Below are 24,516 nucleotides of genomic sequence, written 5' to 3' on the forward strand. Positions count from 1 at the left end.
AAAAAAAACAAAACTCCATTAAAAAGTGGGCAAATAACATGAACAGACACTTTTCAAAAGAAGACATGCATACGGCTAACAAGCACATGAAAACAATACTAAACATCACTAATCACTGGAGAAATGCAAATCAAAACCACAGTAAGATACCATCTTATACCAGTCAGAATGGCTATTAAAAAGTCAAAAAATAATAAACGCTGGTGAGGATTCAGAGAAAAGGTTATGCTTGTACACTGCTGATGGAAATGTAAGTTAATTCAGCCATTGTGGAAAGCACTTTGGCAATTTCTGAAAGAACTCAAAGCAGAATTACCATATGACCCAGCAATCCCATTATTGTGTATATACCCAAAGGAATATAAATCATTTTACCATAAAGCCACATGCACATGTATGTCCACTGCAGCACTATTCACAATAGCAAAGACATGAAATCAGTCTAAATGACCATCAGTGGTAGGCTGAATAAAGATGTGATACATATACATCATGGAATACTCTACAGCCATAAAAATGAACAAGATCATGTCCTGTGCAGCAACATGGATGAAACTAAAGGCTATTATCCTAAGTGAACTAACACAGGAGGAGAAAACCCAACACCACATGTTTTCACTTATAAGTGGGAGCTAAATATTGAGTACATGTGGACACAAAGAAGGAAACAACAGACACTGGGGCCTACTTGAGGGTGGAGGAAGGGAGGAGGATGAGGATTGAAAAACTACCGTATCGTGTACTATCATGTATTATGCTTTATTACCTGGGTGGCAAAATAATCTTTTCACCAAACCCCAATTTACAAACCAAACCAAACATGCAATTTACCTATGTAACAAACCAGCATATGTAATTCTGAACCTAAAATATGTTTTTAAAAAAGAAGACTGAAAGCAAACATAGAAAAGGATTAAAATTAGTAAAATGTGGGTGGTGAGAAAAGGAAAAAACAAAAATTAAAATTCAGCAGAAGAATTTTAAAAGTTAGCTGAATTGATACAGATAGGGAAAGAGCTGTGATTTAAACCCACTTTTCTATGACTCCTAAGACTGTGTATTTAAGCACTATGCTATACTGCTATATTTCGGTTTATCTTATTCCATGACAACAAATAGCCACATATGGATGAAATTTAAAGTATTTAGAGATAAGTCTTCCAATATCAGTAAAATAGCAGGTTAGGTGTCTTGACTAATGTTTATGCTGAAAATAATTAAAGTGGAAAAAATGTACAAAAATTATTCTTATATCATAAAGAGCTGGCAAAATAGTATGGTTTTTTGTTCAGGCCAAAATCTACAAAATGTGGCAGTCCACAAAAATCACAGGAGCATCGAAGCCACTTTTGCACATTGAACACTTGTTTTCATGGGTTTGGTATTCTAAAGGGATGGAAGACAAAGTCTGGACTCCATGTAAAATGGGAAATCTAACAACAGACCCTGATTCCACAAATTTGGAACCCTAAAAAGCTATATTTTCAGTGAAAGAATGAAGTAGATAAAAACATACCCAACCCACAGCAGCCCCCAGAGAACTGCAAAGAAAGTTGCCTGGTTCCTATGCAATGCAGGGGATGAAGCCATCACTGAAATTTTATAACTCAAGCACACCCTTACGAGAATTACAACCCAAATTCTCATAATCTACGTGGCCCTAAATGCCTCAAGCTGTTATTTAATGTCATTCTACACTAATAATACCCCAAGAGACCTGAAAGAAGCAAATACCAATTCCTTATGGAAAAGGGTTCCATCATCTAAGCTCTTAAAGAAGTCCTATAAATAAATTTTCAAGAATGGGCTGCTCACCACAAAAAACTAGTAACAGAGCAGAATAAGGAACTTTGAGGGAGAACTGTCATAAACAAACTGATAGTAGAGAAAGACCCACAAAAACTTGATGTTGGAATTCTCAGAGAAAAAATATATAATGACTATGCTTGTTACATTTAAAGAGATAAAATATAAGCTTAAAATATCTGTAATGAACAGTACACTATAAAGAATGATCCCACAAATTTATACAATAATCAAATAGAATTTCTAGAAACTAAAAAAAATAAAACCATAGAACTAAGATTAAAATTCAATACACATTTAGCATTTCACTAAAATATAGTACTCTTTGGCATTAATCTCAGAGAAATTGATGGAGAACAGAATATCATCCCATTAATTTACTTCAAATTACATAAGGAAAATGTACTTTTACAACGAAGAAATCTGGAAAGTCAGTTAATGCAGTGATCAAATGTGGCATTTCAAATACTGAGATAAATTTACATTATGTACCTCATAAGATGAAATGTGAATTACATAGTATAACTTATGTAGTATTTTAACAAAAATTATTTTATCTGAATGTCATAAGGAAACAATCATAATAATCCAGAATGAGAAACATTCTATAAGACCTGGCTGAGACTCTTAAAAAATATTCAATGTCATTAATAAGTAAACAAAATTCCAAGATACTTCATTTTCATTAAAACACACCAAAGAGATACAACCAAATGTAATGTGCAAAACTTCACCAAATCCTAGGCTGGAAAAAAAAAAAAAAAAAAAAAAAAAAAAAGATCGAAGGCATTTTAGGGGCAATTAGATAGATTTCAATATAACTTTATAGTAGGTAAAAAATTATGGAATTATTTTTATTCTCTCAATTATGCATTATGGTTATGTAGGAGAATATATTTGTTCTTAAGCGATGCACACAAAAGTATTTATTGGTCGATTGTCATGACCTCTATTCCACTGACTTTCAAATCGTTCAATTAAAAGTTTGTGTGTGTGTGTGCGCATGTGGATAGATAGATAAACAGGTAAGAGTCATGTGGCAAAATGATGAGCATTGGTAAATTTGGATGAAGGGCATGTGGGTGTTCATTGCAATATTCTTTCAACTTTTCTATAGGTTTGAAAAATTTCAAAAGAAATTGTAGAATAAATGAAGCAATTATTAACAGCTTTATGCTAGTAAATTTTAAATTGTAGTGAAACCAGCAAATCCCCAGGAGAAATGTAACATCAGAATTAACTCAAGAAAGAATAAAATATCTAAAACGTTGAGCTAATAGACTGAATTATTCCCACAAAAAAAAACTCTGAGATATTCAAGGAATAAATAATTGCAGTCTTAAACTTATCCAAAAAGTATAGAAAACTCTGGAACTGTCTCATATTCATTTTATGAGACCAATAAAACTTTGATCCTTAAACCTGGCAAGGACAATTCATAAAAAAAAAAAAAAAAAAAAAAATTACAGGCTAATCTTATTCATGGTCTAAATGTTATCAAACCCAATTCAGAAATGTATACCAATGTACGTAAAGGACAATATATTATGATCAAGGTGAGTTCATTCTATGAATGCAAAGTTGATTTAACATTACAAAAATACAATCTACTCAATTAATGGTTTAACTGATACTCATGCGATTTTCTCCACCAGGTATCAAGCCTAATTATAAAGCTATTATAAGTAACAGTGTGTATAGTATTCGAACAAAAATGGAGGCCCCAAAATTGACACTTGCATTATTTAATGTAACAGAAATGGTATTGCATATTGTTGAGGAAAGGGTGGGTGTTTCAATGAATAGTGCTGGGACAACTGATCATCCATGTAGAAAAAGATGATACAAGACCTCTATCATATCACATACAAAAATTCATTACAGGATGAATTAAGATCTAAATTTGAAAGATAGAAATGTAGCGATTTGAATTTTTTTTTTTTTTCTGAGACAGAGTCTCACTCTCGTGCAGGCTAGAGTACAGTGGCACAATCAAAGCTCACTGCAGTCTCCGCCTCCCAGGTTCAGGAGATTCTCCTGCCTCATCCTCCTGAGTAGCTGGGATTACAGGTGCGAGCCACTACACTTGGCTAACTTTTGCATTATTAGTAGAGATGGGGTTTCACCATGTTGGCCAGGCTGACCACGACCTTCTGACCTCAAGCGATCTGTCCGCCTTGGCCTCCCAAAGTGCTGGGATTACAGGCATGAGCCACTGCACGCGGCCAGAAATGTAGTGATTTTAGAAATAACATAGAAAATGCATTGGGACATGATCTCAGGATCAGAACCTATGGGGAAGTGGAAGAAGCAGCACAGGACACAAGGAAAGGAAGAACTGCAATGCAGTTACAGCAAAGACCTCAGACCATCCTATGGGGCTTCTGGAGCTAGAATGGCCCTTCAAAGCCATCCTGAATTGGGATGGAGGTCAGGGCCTTTATATACTCACATCAAACAGCTAGTGGATGCAGGCTGACCCTGAGAAAGGTATGTACATTTTGACAAGCCCTATCTTGGGGAGAAATTCAGCTGAGATCTATCTGTTGCCAACACTTTCAGTAGCTTGACAATGAGTGCTTCTGTCCTGGAGAGGGGTATCCGGGAGGCACATGATAGCATCCCCTATGGACTTCAACAGACACTTCAACAGAAAAATCCAAAAGGTCAATAAATACATGAAAAAATTATCTCCTCATTAGTCGACAAGAAGATGCCAAAACCCTGTAAAATACACTTATACACCATTAAATTGTAAAAATTAAGAAAAGACTGTCCCGTATATTTGCACAGATGTAGAGAGATTAAAATCCTCATACACTGCTGGTGGAAATGCAAGTTCATGCAACTGCAATGAGAAACATTTTGCATAATCTAGCTAACAACAACAACAAAAAAGCAAATGCCTTTGTCTCGGCGATTTCACCCCTAGATATTTTCCTTAGAGAAATTCTTGCACATGTATACCCTCAGACATTTGAAAGAACATTCATAGAAATATTGTTTCTCTTAACATTGTTACCTGCAAACTTGAAACAACACAAGGGAACTTCAAAGCTCAATGTGATTAATATAGTTGTTTATATAATAGAATACCACAGAGCTATGGAAATAAAAATACTACAGCTACAAATGTCTACAATAATAAATTGTACAACCATTTCTGAGAAAAATAAAGCATAAAAGGACACATAGAATATGATTCAATCTATTTAAAGTTCAAAAATATGGAAAATTAAGCTATGATTTAAGTTTGCATTCATCATTGGCAAAAAATTTTTTTTTCACAAAGAAGGGAATAATTATCACTCAAAATAAGATAGAGGTTACCTTTGAGGAGAGGGAGGAGATCATGTGGTAAGCAAGAGGTGCCTGGATGCTTCTGGAGGTCTGGGCAATAAATGTGTTACATTTGAACCTGAGTTGTGGACACATGTAGCTTTATGCTATCATCATTCTTTCAATTGTAGATATGTTTTATTAGTTCCTCTGCTTTATATTTCATAATGACAAGAACCAAAGTAAGAAAAGGAAAATAAGTACCTAGAGATGATCATCCACTTTTATCAAGGTTTAGCCGCATTATACTGAAAATATGATTTAGAGAAAATGCTAAGGGAAGACAGACAGCCCACAAGTATTACTGTAAAGCAACAGATCCAGAGATCCAGCATGAAGAACGAAGCAAGCAAGCAGGTACGCTCTCCTTTCACTCCTCACCTGGTGAGGGGTACAAAACATGTGTTCTGCGCCTCACCCTCAGCTGTTCTGGCTTCATAGCCTGCATTAGCTAAGAGGCAATGATTGCTTGCTTTGTTTTTACCAGGACATGTACCTTCCCCTTGCTGACCTATCCTAGTTCCTTTCAAAATGTACCTGGTACCATTGTCTCCTACCCATGATCATTCTCTGCCAGGTTACTGTTCCTAACCTCATAGACAAAGCAGGCTAATACACTCATGTGTGCTCAAAAATAAATTTACATATTAACTCTCCTAAGTAACTCCTAAGCATTTTCAATAGCAGATTTCAGAGAAGAGGTACCTTTGCATTCACTATTCTCTTGACCATATCCTCCACCAGCCCTATGGAGTTCCTTCCTGAACTCTCACAGACTGATTATAAGCCCTCAAACTCAGCCCCTTTACTTCTCTCAATACATAGGCATGGTAATCTGGTTCGTATGAATTCTTCCGAAACCATATGTTTTGGTTTTTTTCTCAACAATGTGATTTGCAGATCATTTCATGTAGGTTAGTATAGATCTACCACATTTTTATAAACTACTGCACTGTATCACACAATATAACATACCATAGTTTAATTGGCCATTCTCCTTTGGATAGGTATTTAGGTTGTTTACAATTTTGCACAATTACAAGCAATGCTAAAATTAACATATTTATGGTATATGGACTAAACTGTATATAACTGAGAGTTGCTCTACTATAGACACCAAAATGTGAAATTTCTGAGACATAGGGCATATGGCCTTTTTGGTCATAATAAATATGAAAAAAATTCCCCTCCAAAACGACTACCATTTTTATCTCCAACCAGTAATTTATAATTTCTCCATCCTAATCATTTGCCAACACTTGGTCTTATAAAACTTGTAAACATTTTCCAGTCAAATGAATAGAAAATAGTTCAATTTCATTTTATTTCCCTAATTACTAATGAGATTGAACATCTTTTTATATGTTCATTGACTACATGTAATCCTCTGAATTATTTGTTAATTTCTTTTAAAATTATTATACATTGTATTTTTCTTATTGGTCTGTAGGATTTTAAAAAATACATTCTGGATAGAAATCCTGCATTACATATGTGGCTATCTTTAAATTTTGTTTATGGTATCTTTCATTGTTCACATGTTTTTAATCTTTGGAAATATTAAACATATCTCCATGATAACACTTAAAAAACTACTGTGTTTCTTCACATGCTGGTCTCTTCCGCTAGGGAGTGAATTTCTTTAGAGCAGGAACTGGGTTTTATTCATCTCCATAGCAACCAGAAAGGAGACTGGATTATCGGTAGGTTTTCAGTCAATACTGGTAGCATTGAATTGATAATGCCTATGGCCCAAAGGGATGGCATTGGCTCTTAGAATAAAGAAATGAGTAAAAAAGACTATGAGATTTCTTATTTTTATCATTTGTAGTGAAAACCTCATTCTGGCAGCCCCAGGAACAGTCACTTTTCAATTTGTTCTTCCTGCTCTTGGCCTCAATCTCCAGCACAGAATTTCCCTCTTTCTACTTTTCTCCCAGAGTTTCTCTGAAAGGTGAGGCAACTTCCACATCTTCATTCAGGGCTTTGAAGTTTAAAGCTGTCCCAACACCCTCCTCTCCATCCTTACATCTTAGGAAAACACAAACAAAATAGTGAGGAGAGCAGAGCTGAGCAAGAAAATAAGCCAACTACGTCTGTATCCCATGAACTCTTGTCAAATCCTTTGTAGGAAATACACAAAAGGAGCACAAAGCCTTCATGAAGCTCCATTTAGGGACAAGGCTGAATAGATTTCCCAAAATGGGGAGGACCTCATATGATTAAACAGAGAAACTGTCATGTTTAAGACAACATGGCTTCCTTTTTCATCCCATGATACTACATAGTAGTTTAATCACAACTTTACCCAGCTAGGCGGAAAAAAGTGATCTATTCATGTCATGCTGAAGAAACAGAGATTGGAGACAAAGTCAAGAAAATAGCCATGATTTCTGAAGTTTAAGATCTTTTTATTAATAAAAAAGTACAATAATTAAACTGAACAAGATTGCTTAGTACCCAAGCACACACCCTGCATGGATGCCATAATGGGAGAGTCTCTGAAGTAGAACAGAGTAGCCTCTAAGTGGCCATGCTAACAGAGGCAAATCTTGAGTATCTCCAGATTCATAACAGACTTGTTTATGAGAGATTGCTCATGATCCTAGCCTCAAAGCCATGCCTCTGAAGCAAGAACTAGTATAAAATAGAGGAAAAACAAGGTGTTGCTCTAAAGCACTAAAATAATGAGGCACAAACATAAGTGTTATAGAGACTAAAGCTTAATGTACTGCTTTATAATTTATTTAAACAAACTAACAATGACAAAAAATCCAACTGATCCTTTCACTGCAGGCTCCTTTCCCCAACACAAAAAAAGAGAACCAGTTTCTGGCACTGCTCACCTGTGTGACCTCCTGTCAAAAAACAGGGATGGACACCACTAGGAAGTCTCTTCCCCTTTTAATTCTGTAATACAATGAAAACAGCACTGCATACAGCATAGTTATAAAGTAATGTCCAACACAGTTACTTGTAGCGACTCTAGGAAAGGAAGGAGAGTTTTTAACAGTTGACAAAATAATATCTCTTCCCCTGACCCCACCCCAACACCAGAAAAGGAAATGGAAAGTAAAACCAGTGTTTGGAAAACAAAGAAATACCCTGCCACTGGTATAAATCCCATCTTCTTCCAACCCACTCCCACCCCCAACCACCCCACCCAACTTCCCTCCTCCTACCTATACTATTCAGAGTAAAGTAAGTTGGGAAAGAGAAAATATAAGTGGTGAAACTGAACTGGCCGAAGCTTAAACAGCTCTGGAAAATTGCCTTTGTGCTTCTAAGAATGTGACATGTAATGTGGTTCAAGCAGAGTGACAAAGGGGGAAGAATACAGCTTTTGAAGCAATGAATTTTGCCTACCTCTTCCTTTAGGTCCTAATACATTTCAAGTATGGAAACAGATGATAATCCTATTGTTAGTAACAAAGAAGATACAGGGAAAGTAAAAGTAAAAGAATAAATAATATTGCTTGCAGTGGCCACTCTTTAATTATCCTTCTTACTGACTCAAATCTATCTGTTTATCACCTAGGAAGCCTAATCTTCTCTTTTACATAGGGTAAATATAAGGTACTATAACTATCATTAAAACAATGGTTATAATACTTGGTTGTTCACTTAAAGATCTTTCATCATTTTTGCCAACATCAATTTATGAAAAGCCTCACAACATTCCTGTGAGGTAGATATTGAGATCCCCATTTTGCAAATGGATTAATTGAGGCACAGAGAGGTGATATGACTTGCCTAAGGTCAAACAAGTGAGACCTGGGAAAATACAGAAGAGAGGTAACTCAGGGTGGCATTACCGTTGTGAGAGAGCCATATTTAACAGTGAGAAAAGATAGTGCTATGTGTTTATTTAAACTTGGCCCACCCAGTTCCTTCTGTATCCATCACTCTGCAGTACCTCATATAAGAATTAGCAAACTGTGGAGCATCAGTAAGTTCCCTTGGCTTATTTAAGGTTAGGTACATTCTTGATGGTTTGGTTCACGAGAAAACTTTTTGGGGGCAGGATAGACCCCAGAATCTTGGAACTCAGATCACAGAAATCCCTAATTCCAGAATTTTGCAGACCACTTTGTTTCAAAGAGCTGTTGGAGTTCAAAAATATTACTATCATGTACACACACATTGTGCTGTAGTTGATAAAGTTGTTTCCCATGGGTATACAGGTTAACAATTCAGATACTGCTATATATGCACACTGAATTTAAAAAAATAAGTAAATAGATGACAGGTTGAGAGCCAGGTTTCTCAGTATTAGTGTGGGAGGCTTCATATAACTAAGAGGAAGAAGCAGAATGATTCACATGGTAACACGTTAGAGTTGAAAACATCAATATGAACTCATGTTTAGCTAAATAAAAATCTGGATGATTATATATAGAAATATTTATAGAATGTGCATATACATAGGATAGTATACACATATGTTTCCTTGCTCTGTTAGCTGAGATGCCCTAGAAGCAACAATAACCCAGGAGCAACAAGCATACCTAATGCCCAGATATTGGTTTCTAATACAATTTTCCAGTAAAAGAAACCAGGACTTCTTGAAGAAATGGCTGATTATAGGAGTAGGCCACAAAATATACAAGATGAGCCTGGAACATCTTGCCGTGGCAGAAAGTAAGGATGTGCCAAAAAAAAAAAAACTGATGGGTGTATGTCAAAAGGACTTCAGAATCACCCAAAAGAGCTCTCAATAGCCAAAGCTGGAACAATTCGAGCAATAAAATAAAGTAGTAGTATTAGATTATAACTCAAAGTATAAAATAAATACCCATGAGTCCATGCTGATATAAATATTGTATAAATAAATAAATGGGGGAGAAGAGACAATCTCCCTTAGAAAATAATTCCAAATAATTTATGTAAGATACTTGCTCTGAAGGGTGTGGCACATAACTTACCACTCCGGAAGCATGGGCTGCACACAGTGATTTCCTTTCAGAGACTACAGTATGGAGGGTAGGAAAAAAGAGTACAGGGGAGAAACCTGACAATGACTATTTCAGTCAGGTGATCAACGTTAAACAACAGTGATGAGTCATGTAAATACAGGCATACCTCGTTTTATTGTGCTTTGTTTTATTGCACTTTGCTGATATTGCATTTTTTACAAATTAAAAGTTTGTGGTAACCCTGTGACCAACAAGTCTATTGGCACCATTTTTCCAATAGCATGTGCTCACTTCGTGTTTGTGCCAGTAACATTTTACCAATAAAGTATTTTAAAATAAGGTAGGTACATTGTTTTTTAGACATAACGCTATTGCACATTCACCAGACTACAGGATAGTGTAAACATAACATTTTATATGCACTGGGAAACCAAAAAATTTGTGTGACTTGCTTTATTGTAATATTTGCTTCATTGCAGTGATCTGGAACCAAATCTGCATTGTCTCCAAAGTATGCCTGTATGATGTGATGAAAATGGCACTTCTTCTCTGTGGTCCTACTCTCAAAAACTCATAACCTCAGTGTAATCATGAGAAAGACAATGGACAAATCCCAGTTGAGGAAAATATCTCTCAAAACTGTCAAGGTCACTGAAAACAAGGAAAGTCTAAGAAATTGTCACAACCTACAGGAAGCTAAGGAGATATGATTACCAGATGTAATGTGGAATCCTGAACAAAATGCTGAAACACTTTTTTTTTTTTTTTTTTTTTTTTTTTTTTGAGATGGAGTGTTGCTCTGTCACCCCGGCTGGAGTGCAGTGGCATCATCTCGGCTCACTGCAACATCTGCCTCCCAGGTTCAAGCAATTCTCCTGCCTCAGCCTCCCAAGTAGCTGGGATTTCACATACCTACCACCACGCCTGGCTAATTTTTTGTATTTTTAATAGAGACAGGGTTTCACCGTATTGTCCAGGTTGGTCTTGAACTCCTGACCTCGTGATCCACCTGTCTTGGCCTCCCAAAGTGCTGGGATTACAGGTGTGAGCCACCATGCTTGGCCGAAACAATTCTTTAAAAAGGATATTAGGTAAAAATTAAGGAAACCTGAATAAAGTATGGACTTCAGTTAATAATATTAACATATCATTGTGTTTCATTAATTGTAACAAATATACCACACTAATGTAAGATGTCAATAATAGGAGAAACTGGATGTGGGGTAAATGAGACCTCTCTGTACTAGCTTCACAATTTTTCTGTAAATCTGAAACTGTTTGAAAATAAAAAGTTTATTTTAAAAGAAATTAATATCGAAAATCTTTGTCTTGCCCATAATGCACTCTGCCTAATCTACCCAATCAGTTCACACTCTTCACACTCTTAGTTTTTCCTAAATTTTACCATAATTATGAAGTTTATGTTCAACTGTTGATCATCAGATAGAGGAATTCTGCTGCGACAGATCCCAGAATATTATCCAATCCTATCGATGCCCTAAGCAACTGTCCAGGCTAAAGGTGCTTTGCTGTTGTAAAAACAACAAATTCAGTTGAACCCCAAATGCTATTCAAGAGATACATTTTAGTTCCTTTCCACCTCACTGTCTATCTAGCAAAGTTTTATGTGTTTTTGGTAAACTCTGTACTGTGCTATATTTGAATTCCTGTACTCTATAAGATTCTATTAATGAATCCTGAGACACTTCTTAGAGCATATGTAAGCAATTGGGAAGCTTTTATCAATTTTTGGAGGGGATAGGGAAATGAGAATAGGGATAAAATTGCTTCTTTACTATAGATGATTAACAAACATAAAGGCTGTCATTATGTTACAGAAACATTTTTAGATAAAGGCTCAGATGTCAGGGACCCTAATATTTGGGACCCTAATTTGATCAACCTAATTAGTTCAACAAGATATTTGATAACCTTTATTTATGAGTAGATCATATGTCTCAATGCAAAAGATTCTGAGTTCTGAGGGGAGCAGTTCAGTTCTGAACTCTGAAAAAGGAGTATCAGGATTCCAAATTTTGAAGAAAATGAGTAAGCTTGGGCTGTACCGTGAAATATTGCATCAACTACTGAATTATAAGCTTAAACTTAAGTTAGTTCATCTTTACCAATCTGTCTTACAGCTACATCAGAGGTCCCCTTTAACAGACTGGCCCCAGATATCGCCTAGTGTGTTAGCAATTATTATGCAAGTTTGGAACTTGTATACCCAAAGTCAGGAAAAAGCCCTGATCGAAATAACAATGATAACAGTAAAAACCCACACGTCATTTTGAAAACTACAGGCAGTCCTTGGATTTATAGAGAGTTCATGATCTAGACAGACACTGCAAGTTAAAATGAGGTAAATAAAATCTAGACATTAGGCCGGGTGCGGTGGCTCAAGCCTATAATCCCAGCACTTTGGGAGGCCGAGACGGGCAGATCACGAGGTCAGGAAGTCGAGACCATCCTGGCTAACACGGTGAAACCCCGTCTCTACTAAAAAATACAAAAAAAACAAGAAAAACAAAAAAAACTAGCCAGGAGAGGTGGCGGGCGCCTGTAGTCCCAGCTACTCGGGAGGCTGAGGCAGGAGAATGGCATAAACCCGGGAGGCAGAGCTTGCAGTGAGCTGAGATCCGGCCACTGCACTCCAGCTTGGGCGACAGAGTGAGACTCCCTCTCAAAAAAAAAAAAAAAAACAACTAGACATTATAGAAGTGTTAGAAGTATGTGCCTGATGTTATATGGCAATGACCACAAGTACACTTTACTTGCTATTTAATCAGCTGTAAATGATTTTTGAGTTCTAAAGTTTTTCTGAAGAATAACATATAAAATTAGACAAATATTGAAACCAATCACATAAACTTTAATTTGGTTTAATAATGTGATCCTGGCCAGGCGTGGTGGCTCACTCCTGTAATCCCAGCACTTTGGGAGGCCGAGGCAGGCAGATCACTTGAGGTCAGGAGTTTGAGACTAGCCTGGCCAACATGGTGAAACCCCATCTCTACTAATAATACAAAACTTAGCCAGGTGTGGTGGCACGCACCTGTAATCCAAGCTATTTGGGAGGCTGAGGCAGGAGAATCACTTGAACATGGAAGGCGGAGGTTGCAGTAAGCAGAGATTATGCCACTGCACTCCAGCCTGGGTGACAGAGTAAAACTGTCTCTCAAAAAATAAATAAATAAAATTCTGTGATCCCTAGGAGAATAAGCATGCAGGTGTATAAGGGCTCAAGGAAGCATCTAGAGAAAAAATCTGACCCGTATTTGTCTCATCTGTAAAATATGAGGAATGGGCAGGACTAGATGGTTAACGGGATCCCTTCTTGGTGCTAGAATTCTACAATTTAGTGAGAATGGACAGCCTCAGGAAATAGTAACCTAAAGTATTCATGCAGGGTTGAAAAGAAAAAGGTGTTCAATATAAAGACAATCTTTAAAAGAGAGGCTGAGTCCAAATTCAAGTGATGCAAAGCCCCCTTCCCCACCCCTGACCCCAGGAAAGGAAATATGCCATGTGGAGGTAGATCTATGGTCCAGGGCCAGGAACAGAGGATTTTGTGCCCCAGGTAATATTATAAAACAATCTGATTGGGCAGCCAAATGAGTATATTATGCAACCTGCTATAATAGCTAAAACAAATGGCTTAGGTTTTCATAGCAGTTGCAGAACATCAAATTGCTTTTTGTATGTCAGTTTTCATGAAAAGCATCTTATGTTTCATTTGAAACACAGGAGTGAATGCCAATAATTCCATGGAGTGAACAACATTCTGTTCTTCCAACCCCTCACTTCTGTATAACATGTCCCTAGTGCGTGATTTCTCATCATGCAATATACTCAATTATTTCTTTGTGTAAACAAAAAAATAAACAGTACAGCCAGCCCCTCAAGACACTGTCTCAACAGCCTGCCATTTGAATGAGGTTTGTGATTAACAGCACTTTTGATATCCTATCCAAATAAATGAACTCCCCTATTTGTTCTCAGGATCATCCTAGGTCTGTTTGTTCCTCTGCCCAACCTACTCTCCTGGAACATTTTTCTCCTTACTGATATGTCTATGTGTGCTTTGAATATTTGTCCAACTTTAACCTAACAAATAATAATTGTGCAGCAAAATCTTTAATCCTGAAGGAGAAAGTGGAAGAGAAGAAAAAGAGGAGGAGAAGGACAAGAACTCCTCATTCCCTTGATGAACTTAAGAAGCAGAAGCACCAGCACTGTCTGAAAACCAAACTTTAAGAAGAAATAGGATTAGATTTATTAAAACCTTTTGAGTGTGGTATGGGACTCAGCTTATTCACTGGGAATGTGCCTCATACTCAGAAACCAAATCCCTGTAAATCTTACCAATCAACTACATTGTTATGCTCTTTCCATTTAGGAAGTTAAAAAAGTCATTTAGGACACTATCAAACCACTCTTAGGTACTTAAAAAAACATATGGATGAGAGTTCTAGAAAACAAGAGAAAAATTGGAAAGAAAAAAGCAGCGTATGTTTGTTCACAGCCTTGAGTTTGATTCCTGTTTTGTTACTGTAGGAAAAATGTCCTATTTCAGAGCAGGGGGGATGGGAAGGCAGCCATGGGTGCCACACTGGAATTCAACCCACATGGAGGTTGAAAAAAACGGGTCTGGACAGTGGAGAAGTGAAGGTAGTATATGAGGAGCCCCCTCCGGGAGACCAGCTCTCTTTTCCTCCAGTCTCCTCAACTTGGCTCAGTGGGCTGCTTCAACCCCATTGCAGATGCAAGCTGAAGTCAAAGAGGAAAAAATTGTCCCAACCTCAGCACACGAACAGGAAAGATACCAGCGCAGCTTCTCTAGTGTGACCCGTGCAGCTCACATGGTGTCATGGCGACGGCGATGCAGGGACAGGTGGTCAGAACGAGAAAAGCTGCGGTTGCAGTCTGTGCACCGGAAAGGCTTGATGCCTGTGTGCTTGCGGAAATGGCGAGTAAGCTCATCTGAGCGAGCAAATTTCCAGGAGCAGCCATCCCAGGTGCATTTATAAGGCTTCTCTCCTAAAAAGGGAATGTGACAAAAAAAAAAAAAAAAAAAAAAAAAAAAAAAGGAGAGAGAATCAGAGAGAGGGGGATTGGATACTAGAAAGATAATAGATACATAACTTGTGTCAAGTGAAAAGGTTAGGCAATAACCTTGAAGGCATATGCTAGTAAATCTTTTAAGTTAATTAATTGATTGAGAAGCACTGTATAAATGTACAACATGATGTTTTGAGATGTATATACAATGTGGAATGGCTAAGTCGAGTTAATTAACATACATATTACCCATATACTTATCTTTTGTTGTGGTAAGAACACTTGAAATCTACTCTCTCATTGATTTTCAATAATACAATACATTGTTACCTACAGGAGTTCTAAAGAAAGGCCAAGATGTTAGAGTGGGAAGCACATAGCCTCTTGTTCAAACAGGTCTTTGTGTGATCCGGCTCTACTATAAACTAGCTGTGTGATCTTACATAATCACTTCTCCCTGGCTTGGTCTCTGTTTTCTCATTTCTAAAGGATAAAAATATATTACAAAGTTGTTCAAAACATTTTCTTTTTAAAAGATAGCTAGCAACCAATGCAACTGGGATCTAAACTCAGGTCTTTGGCACTTTAAAATATCTGTTCCTCTAATATCTTCTACCAAACAGTCTAAAATAGAGCCATATGGCCGGGTGCAGTGGCTCATGCCTGTAATCCCAGCACTTTGGGAGGCCGAGACGGGTGGATCACAAGATCAAGATACCGAGACCATCCTGGCTAACACGGTGAAACCCTGTCTCTACTAAAAATACAAAAAATAAGCTGGGTGTGGTGGCTGGTGCCTGTAGTACCAGCTACTCAGGAGGCTAAGGCAGAGAATGGCGTGAACTCAGGAGGCAGAGCTTGCAGTGAGCCGAGATCGTGCCACTGCACTCCAGCCTGGGAGAGAGTGAGACTGCGTCTCAATAATAAATAAATAAATAAATAAATAAATAAATAAATAAATAAAGTAAAATAGAGCCATATATACACAGGATGAATGTGTGATTCACTAGAAAGGGCCCTCAGCAAAGGCTACAGGTCTTCTGTGTAAGGCTAGAAACTCAAGTGCATGTAATGGCATGGTGAGCAGTGTTAGGCCAAAGTTTTTGAAATAGCTCCATGCCCAGAATCTTTGGGTTGTATTTGAATTATATACAGGATATGTATGCTCAAGATAGAAAGCTAAATGGAAAAAAAAGTAGTATAAAAAATTAGCATAGTATGACCGCATTATGGTATATAGATCACACACAATACATTTGTATACTCATAATAAAGCCAGTATCAATACACTTAAATGTACAGAATGAGAGAAACTGTTAACAGTGAATGACTTTGTGGAAAGTGAGGACCAGGGATAGTGGGAAGAGGACTTTTCATTTTTACTTTATACCCTTTTGTACTGTTTTAAATGCTTTAAAATCATAATGTTTTATCTTATAATAAAAACTTTTAAAAAGGAAATAAGCTATATGAGCAACAATAAATATTAACTGTGGATAAGTCTGGGTTGTACGATTAGGGTAATGTTTGCTTTCTTCTTAATATATTTTTCTGTTTCCCATCTTCTACAACGAGCATGTATTATTTTATAATCAGAAACAAGCAATAATGCAGACACAAAAATGTATTGGTATTCTTTCTAACAGTCTCTTTCTCTCGGTCTTTTCCCCTTTTCTCCCTGTAAATTACCTAGGGCATTTAATTTTATGGTGTTCTAAATTCTGGTGGCAATCTGGCTTGCATAAACTGTTTTCCAACTTACTACACACCACCTACCAACTCTCCCAAGTGTTTGCTAATTAACTGTATAGTGTTCATATAATGAGCAACAGAATGAAATCCAGTCTGAATCACAGCTTTGGACTATACCCAGGCAAACATTTCAAAGATTAAACACATCAATTGCTGATCATTTCAATATTCAGAAATAGCTGCATTAGCTGCTAAGAAGAATGAGATAAAGCTGGATGTAATGAGACAAAAAGATGGCCAATGAAATGTTATCAAATCAAAAAAGATACTGAACAAACACACACACACACATGCTCATGGAGAGTAGGATCTCATTTATGTTTTTAAAATCTTGTGCCTGTCCTCTCTCTCTCTCTCTCTCTCTTTCTCTCAAGAGGAAAGATCTGGAAGGCTATACAACAAATTGTTAACAGAGGGAAGAATAGGATTTCGGGGGATGTTTAAAGTGTGTAAATGAAATTTTCACTTTTAGTTCTATGTGATTTTACAGCATCTCCACACCTCCCAACGGCTGCATTGCTATCTATACATTTTATTGTGATCTCTCAAGAATGTCTTCTGAGAATTCTTATCTACACCTCAACCAATTGAGGAAAATTTGACTTGTAAATCAGTGACACCCTGTGGTGATCAGAGCTCATTTCTAGAACACACAAATTATTGTAAAGGAATTCAGCAGTGAGGCCCATTTTCCTATTTCAAAAGCATTTACCCTTGTATTATCATTGAACAAGCTCCTGTTTGTGCCAATGAACATCATACAACACAACTTGTAATCTCCATCAACTTATCATTTGAATTAAAGAACAAAGTATATATGCAGAAAAAGAATTCATAATATAAAGCATATATATTAACTATATGACAAAGATAGTAAGTGTGATATGCCAGGTGCGGTGGCTCATGCCTGTAATCCTAGCACTTTGGAAGGCTGAAACACGTGGATCATTTGAGGTCAGGAGTTTGAGACCAGTCTGGCCAACATAGTAAAACCCTGTCTCTACTGAGAACACAAAAATTAGCTGGGTGTGGTGGTGCGCGCCTATAGTCCCAGCTACTTGGGAGGCTGAGGTATGAACCCGGGAGGCAGAGGTTGCAGTGAGCTGAGATTGCACTACTGCATTCCAGCCTGGGTGACAGAGCAAGACTCTATCTCAAAAAAATAAATAAGTGTGATATCAGTTCCAAGGCTAGTTAATAACCTCTGGGTTACTGTGAAGGCACAAATATGGAGGCATGGGTAGGTTTTAGATGAAGAAAGCAACCCAGGCAGCTGGTGGCAAGGTCTTGGAAGGCAGTGCAGTGAATGGTACACATAGGGTCAGCCATCTTGGAGCATGGAGCATCCTTACAAGAGTCTTATGAGATGATCCTTATTATAAAACACAGATGAAAAATTTGAGATTATTTTTTAAAAGAGAATTTGGACTTAAGCATAAAAGGCAATGATATACCCAAAGGGGTGTGTGAGAGAGCAGTCTGTCCTAGGTGTGAGCAATAATGGGGATGCATTGACAATAGAGAACTTTAAAATAATAAAACAGACTAAAAGTCTGTTTAACTCAAGAATGACTCGGTCAAAGTTGTACATTAAAATTATTTACCCATGCTGTGTAAGGTGAACTACAATGACTAGGAGCCTACTGGGGTAATCTATTTGTCTGGCATATAAAGCTCAAATTGGTTTTTCATTGAATTGATGAAGGAATCAATAATAAATATAAGAATAAAACCTAAGGAGGTGACAGATTGGAATTGAAAGAAAAACATTAATAAAACCTAGCATTTACTGAGTATTCACTATATGCTGGATACAATTTTAAGTATTTTACACTATTAATATTCCAAGATAGGGAAATGGAGGTAAAGAGGTGTGAAGCAACTTTCAGCAGTAAGTAGCAGACTGAGAAGTCAAATCACGACACTAATTTCACAATACATAACCTTAGCCATTATGAATAAAAAGCCTGTTCAAAATTAGAAAGAAATAATAGAACTGGGGGCGGAGCAAGATGGCCGAATAGGAACAGCTCCAGTCTCCAACTCCCAGCGCGAGTGACACAGAAGACCGGTGATTTCTGCATTTTCAACTGAGATACTGGGGTCATCTCACTGGGGAGTGCCGGACAATCGGTGCTGGTCAGCTGCTGCAGCCTGACCAGCGAGAGCTGAAGCAGGGCGAGGCATCGCCTCACCTGGAAGCCAAGGGGGAAGGGGATCCGTTTTCCTAGCCAGGGGAACTGAGACACACAACACCTGGAAAATCGGATAACTCCCACCCCAATACTGCGCTTTAAGCAGACAGGCACACAGGAGAATACATCCCACACCTGGCCGGGAGGGTCCCACGCCCACGGAGCCTCCCTCACTGCTAACACAGCAGTCTGCGGCGATCTATCCGCAAGGCAGCAGCGAGGCTGGGGGAGGGGCGCCCGCCATTGCTGAGGCTTAAGTAGGTAAACAAAGCCTCTGGGAAGCTGGAACTGGGTGGAGCTCAGAGCAGCTCAAGGAAGCCAGCCTGTCTCTGTAGTCTCCACCTCTGGGGACAGCGCACAGCTGAAGACCAACAGGGGAAGCAGCGGGGGCCGGTGCAGACACGAACGACTCTGTCTGACAGCTTTGGGGAGAGCCGTGGATCTCCCAACGCGGAGGTTGAGATCTGAGAACGGACAGACTGCCTGCTCAGGTGGGTCCCTGACCCCTGAGTAGCCTAGCTGGGAGACATCCCCCACTAGGGGCAGTCTGACACCCCACACCTCACAGGGTGGAGTACACCCCTGAGAGGAAACTTCCAAAGGAAGAATCAGACAGGTACACTCGCTGTTCAGCAATATTCTAACTTCGGCAACCTCTGCTGCTGATACCCAGGCAAACAGGGTCTGGAGTGGACCTCAAGCAATCTCCAACAGACCAACAGACAGTCCTTCTGACTGTCAGAAGGAAAACTATCAAACAGGAAGGACACCTATACCAAAACCCCATCAGTACGTCACCATCATCAAAGACCAGAGACAGATAAAACCACAAAGATGGGGAAGAAGCAGGGCAGAAAAGCTGGAAATTCAAAAAATAAGAGCGCATCTCCCCCTGCAAAGGAGCGCAGCCCATCGCCAGCAACGGATCAAAGCTGGTCAGAGAATGACTTTGATGAGATGAGAGAAGAAGGCTTCAGTCCATCAAACTTCTCAGAGCTAAAGGAGGAATTACGTACCCAGTGCAAAGAAACTAAAAATCTTGAAAAAAGAGTGGAAGAATTGACAGCTAGACTAATTAATGCAGAGAAGATCATAAACGAAATGACAGAGATGAAAACCATGACACGAGAAATACGTGACAAATGCACAAGCTTCAGTAACCGACTCGATCAACTGGAAGAAAGAGTATCAGCGATTGAGGATCAAATGAATGAAATGAAGCGAGAAGAGAAACCAAAAGAAAAAAGAAGAAAAAGAAATGAACAGAGCCTGCAAGAAGTATGGGATTATGTAAAAAGACCAAATCTACGTCTGATTGGGGTGCCTGAAAGTGAGGGGGAAAATGGAACCAAGTTGGAAAACACTCTTCAGGATATCATCCAGGAGAACTTCCCCAACCTAGTAGGGCAGGCCAACATTCAAATTCAGGAAATACAGAGAACACCACAAAGATACTCCTCCAGAAGAGCAACTCCAAGACACATAATTGCCAGATTCACCAAAGTTGAAATGAAGGAAAAAATCTTAAGGGCAGCCAGAGAGAAAGGTCGGGTTACCCACAAAGGGAAGCCCATCAGACTAACAGCAGATCTCTCGGCAGAAACTCTACAAGCCAGAAGAGAGTGGGGGCCAATATTCAACGTTCTTAAAGAAAAGAATTTTCAACCCAGAATTTCATATCCAGCCAAACTAAGTTTCATAAGTGAAGGAGAAATAAAATCCTTTACAGATAAGCAAATGCTTAGAGATTTTGTCACCACCAGGCCTGCCTTACAAGAGACCCTGAAGGAAGCCCTAAACATGGAAAGGAACAATCGGTACCAGCCATTGCAAAAACATGCCAAAATGTAAAGACCATCAAGGCTAGGAAGAAACTGCATCTACTAACGAGCAAAATAAACAGTTAATATCATAATGACAGGATCAAGTTCACACATAACAATATTAACCTTAAATGTAAATGGACTAAATGCTCCAATTAAAAGACACAGACTGGCAAACTGGATAAAGAGTCAAGACCCATCAGTCTGCTGTATTCAGGAGACCCATCTCACATGCAGAGACATACATAGGCTCAAAATAAAGGGATGGAGGAAGATCTACCAAGCAAATGGAGAACAAAAAAAAAGCAGGTGTTGCAATCCTAGTCTCTGATAAAACAGACTTTAAACCATAAAAGATCAAAAGAGACAAAGAAGGCCATTACATAATGGTAAAGGGACCAATTCAACAGGAAGAGCTAACTATCCTAAATATATATGCACCGAATACAGGAGCACCAAGATTCATAAAGCAAGTCCTCAGAGACTTAAAAGAGACTTAGACTCCCATACAATAATAATGGGAGACTTCAAAACTCCGCTGTCAACATTAGACAGATCAACGAGACAGAAAGTTAACAAGGATATCCAGGAATTGAACTCATCTCTGCACCAAGCGGACCTAATAGACATCTATAGAACTCTCCACCCCAAATCAACAGAATATACATTCTTCTCAGCACCACATCGCACTTATTCCAACATTGACCACATAATTGGAAGTAAAGCACTCCTCAGCAAATGTAAAAGAACAGAAATTATAACAAACTGTCTCTCAGACCACAGTGCAATCAAACTAGAACTCAGGACTAAGAAACTCAATCAAAACCGCTCAACTACATGGAAACTGAACAACCTGCTCCTGAATGACTACTGGGTACATAACAAAATGAAAGCGGAAATAAAGATGTTCTTTGAAACCAATGAGAACAAAGATACAACATACCAGAATCTCTGGGACACATTTAAAGCAGTGTGTAGAGGGAAATTTATAGCACTAAATGCCCACAAGAGAAAGCAGGAAAGATCTAAAATTGACATTCTAACATCACAATTAAAAGAACTAGAGAGGCAAGAGCAAACACATTCAAAAGCTAGCAGAAGGCAAGAAATAACTAAGATCAGAGCAGAACTGAAGGAGATAGAGACACAAAAAACCCTCCAAAAAATCAATGAATCCAGGAGCTGGTTTTTTGAAAAGATCAACAAAATTGACCGACCACTAGCAAGACTAATAAAGAAGAAAAGAGAGAGGAATCAAATAGACGCAATAAAAAGTGATAAAGGGGATATCACCACCGACCCCACAGAAATACAAACAACCATCAGAGAATACTATAAACGCCTTTACGCAAATCAACTAGAAAATCTAGAAGAAATGGATAATTTCCTGGACACTTACACTCTCCCAAGACTAAACCAGGAAGAAGTTGAATCCCTGAATAGACCAATAGCAGGCTATGAAATTGAGGCAACAATTAATAGCCTACCCACCAAAAAAACTCCAGGACCAGATGGATTCACAGCTGAATTCTACCAGAGGTACAAGGAGGAGCTGGTACCATTCCTTCTGAAACTATTCCAATCAATAGAAAAAGAGGGAATCCTCCCTAACTCATTTTATGAGGCCAACATCATCCTGATACCAAAGCCTGGCAGAGACACAACAAAAAAACAGAATTTTTTTAGACCAATATCCCTGATGAACATTGATGCAAAAATTCTCAATAAAATACTGGCAAACCGGATTCAGCAGCACATCAAAAAGCTTATCCAACATGATCAAGTGGGCTTCATCCCTGGGATGCAAGGCTGGTTCAACATTCGCAAATCAATAAACGTCATCCAGCATATAAACAGAACCAAAGACAAGAACCACATGATTATCTCAATAGATGCAGAAAAGGCTTTTGACAAAATTCAACAGCCCTTCATGCTAAAAACGCTCAATAAATTCGGTATTGATGGAACGTACCTCAAAATAATAAGAGCTATTTATGACAAACCCACAGCTAATATCATTCTGAATGATATTATTCTGAATGATATTCCGGGCAACAACTGGAAAAATTCCCTTTGAAAACTGGCACAAGACAGGGATGCCCTCTCTCACCACTCCTATTCAACATAGTCTTGGAAGTTCTGGCTAGGGCAATCAGGCAAGAGAAAGAAATCAAGGGTATCCAGTTAGGAAAAGAAGAAGTCAAATTGTCCCTGTTTGCAGATGACATGATTGTATATTTAGAAAACCCCATTGTCTCAGCCCAAAATCTCCTTAAGCTGATAAGCAACTTCAGCAAAGTCTCAGGATACAAAATTAATGTGCAAAAATCACAAGCTTTCTTATACACTAGTAACAGATAAGCAGAGAGCCAAATCATGAATGAACTTCCATTCACAATTGCTTCAAAGAGAATAAAATACCTAGGAATCCAGCTTACAAGGGATGTAAAGGACCTCTTCAAGGAGAACTACAAACCACTGCTCAGTGAAATCAAAGAGGACACAAACAAATGGAAGAACATATCATGCTCATGGACAGGAAGAATCAATATCGTGAAAATGGCCATACTGCCCAAGGTTACTTATAGATTCAATGCCGTCCCCATCAAGCTACCAATGAGTTTCTTCACAGAATTGGAAAAAACTGCTTTGAAGTTCATATGGAACCAAAAAAGAGCCCGCATTGCCAAGACAATCCTAAGTCAAAAGGACAAAGCTGGAGGCGTCACGCTACCTGACTTCAAACTATACTACAAGGCTACAGTAACCAAAACAGCATGGTACTGGTACCAAAACAGAGATATAGACCAATGGAACAGAACAGAGTCCTCAGAAATAATACCACACATCTACAACCATCTGATCTTTGACAAACCTGAGAGAAACAAGAAATGGGGAAAGGATTCCCTATTTAATAAATGGTGCTGGGAAAATTGGCTAGCCATAAGTAGAAAGCTGAATCTGGATCCTTTCCTTACCCCTTATACGAAGATTAATTCAAGATGGATTAGAGACTTAAATGTTAGACCTAATACCATAAAAACCCTAGAAGAAAATCTAGGTAGTACCATTCAGGACATAGGCATGGGCAAGGACTTCATGTCTAAAACACCAAAAGCAACGGCAGCAAAAGCCAAAATTGACAAGTGGGATCTAATTAAACTAAAGAGCTTTTGCACAGCAAAAGAAACTACCATCAGAGTGAACAGGCAACCTACAGAATGGGAGAAAATTTTTGCAACCTACTCATCTGACAAAGGGCTAATATCCAGAATCTACAAAGAACTCAAACAAATATACAAGAAAAAAACAAACAACCCCATCAAAAAGTGGGCATAGGATATGAACAGACATTTCTCAAAAGAAGACATTCGTACAGCCAACAGACACATGAAAAAATGCTCATCGTCACTCGCCATCAGAGAAATGCAAATCAAAACCACAATGAGATACCATCTCACACTAGTTAGAATGGCAATCATTAAGAAGTCAGGAAACAACAGTTGTTGGAGAGGATGTGGAGAAATAGGAACACTTTTACACTGTTGGTGGGATTGTAAACTAGTTCAACCATTATGGAAAACAGTATGGCAATTTCTCAAGGATCTAGAACTAGATGTACCA

At 38.3% G+C, this 24,516-nt stretch overlaps 1 protein-coding gene across 2 annotated transcripts in view; it reads right to left on the reverse strand.

Moving 5' to 3' along the window:
* Positions 1-14,313: 14,313 nt before the first annotated feature.
* KLF8 (Kruppel like factor 8) overlaps positions 14,314-24,516 on the reverse strand; it is a 55,405-nt gene continuing 45,202 nt past the window's right edge. For both annotated transcript variants that reach the window (XM_010385997.2, XM_030934549.1), the window contains one exon: positions 14,314-15,101. In XM_010385997.2, the coding sequence (XP_010384299.1) occupies positions 14,920-15,101 (182 nt within the window). In that variant the 3' untranslated portion in view covers positions 14,314-14,919. The remainder of the gene's footprint in view (positions 15,102-24,516) is intronic.

This window comes from Rhinopithecus roxellana, chromosome 7 (genome assembly GCF_007565055.1).
Source record: "Rhinopithecus roxellana isolate Shanxi Qingling chromosome 7, ASM756505v1, whole genome shotgun sequence".
In the NCBI taxonomy this organism is placed as follows: domain Eukaryota; kingdom Metazoa; phylum Chordata; class Mammalia; order Primates; family Cercopithecidae; genus Rhinopithecus; species Rhinopithecus roxellana.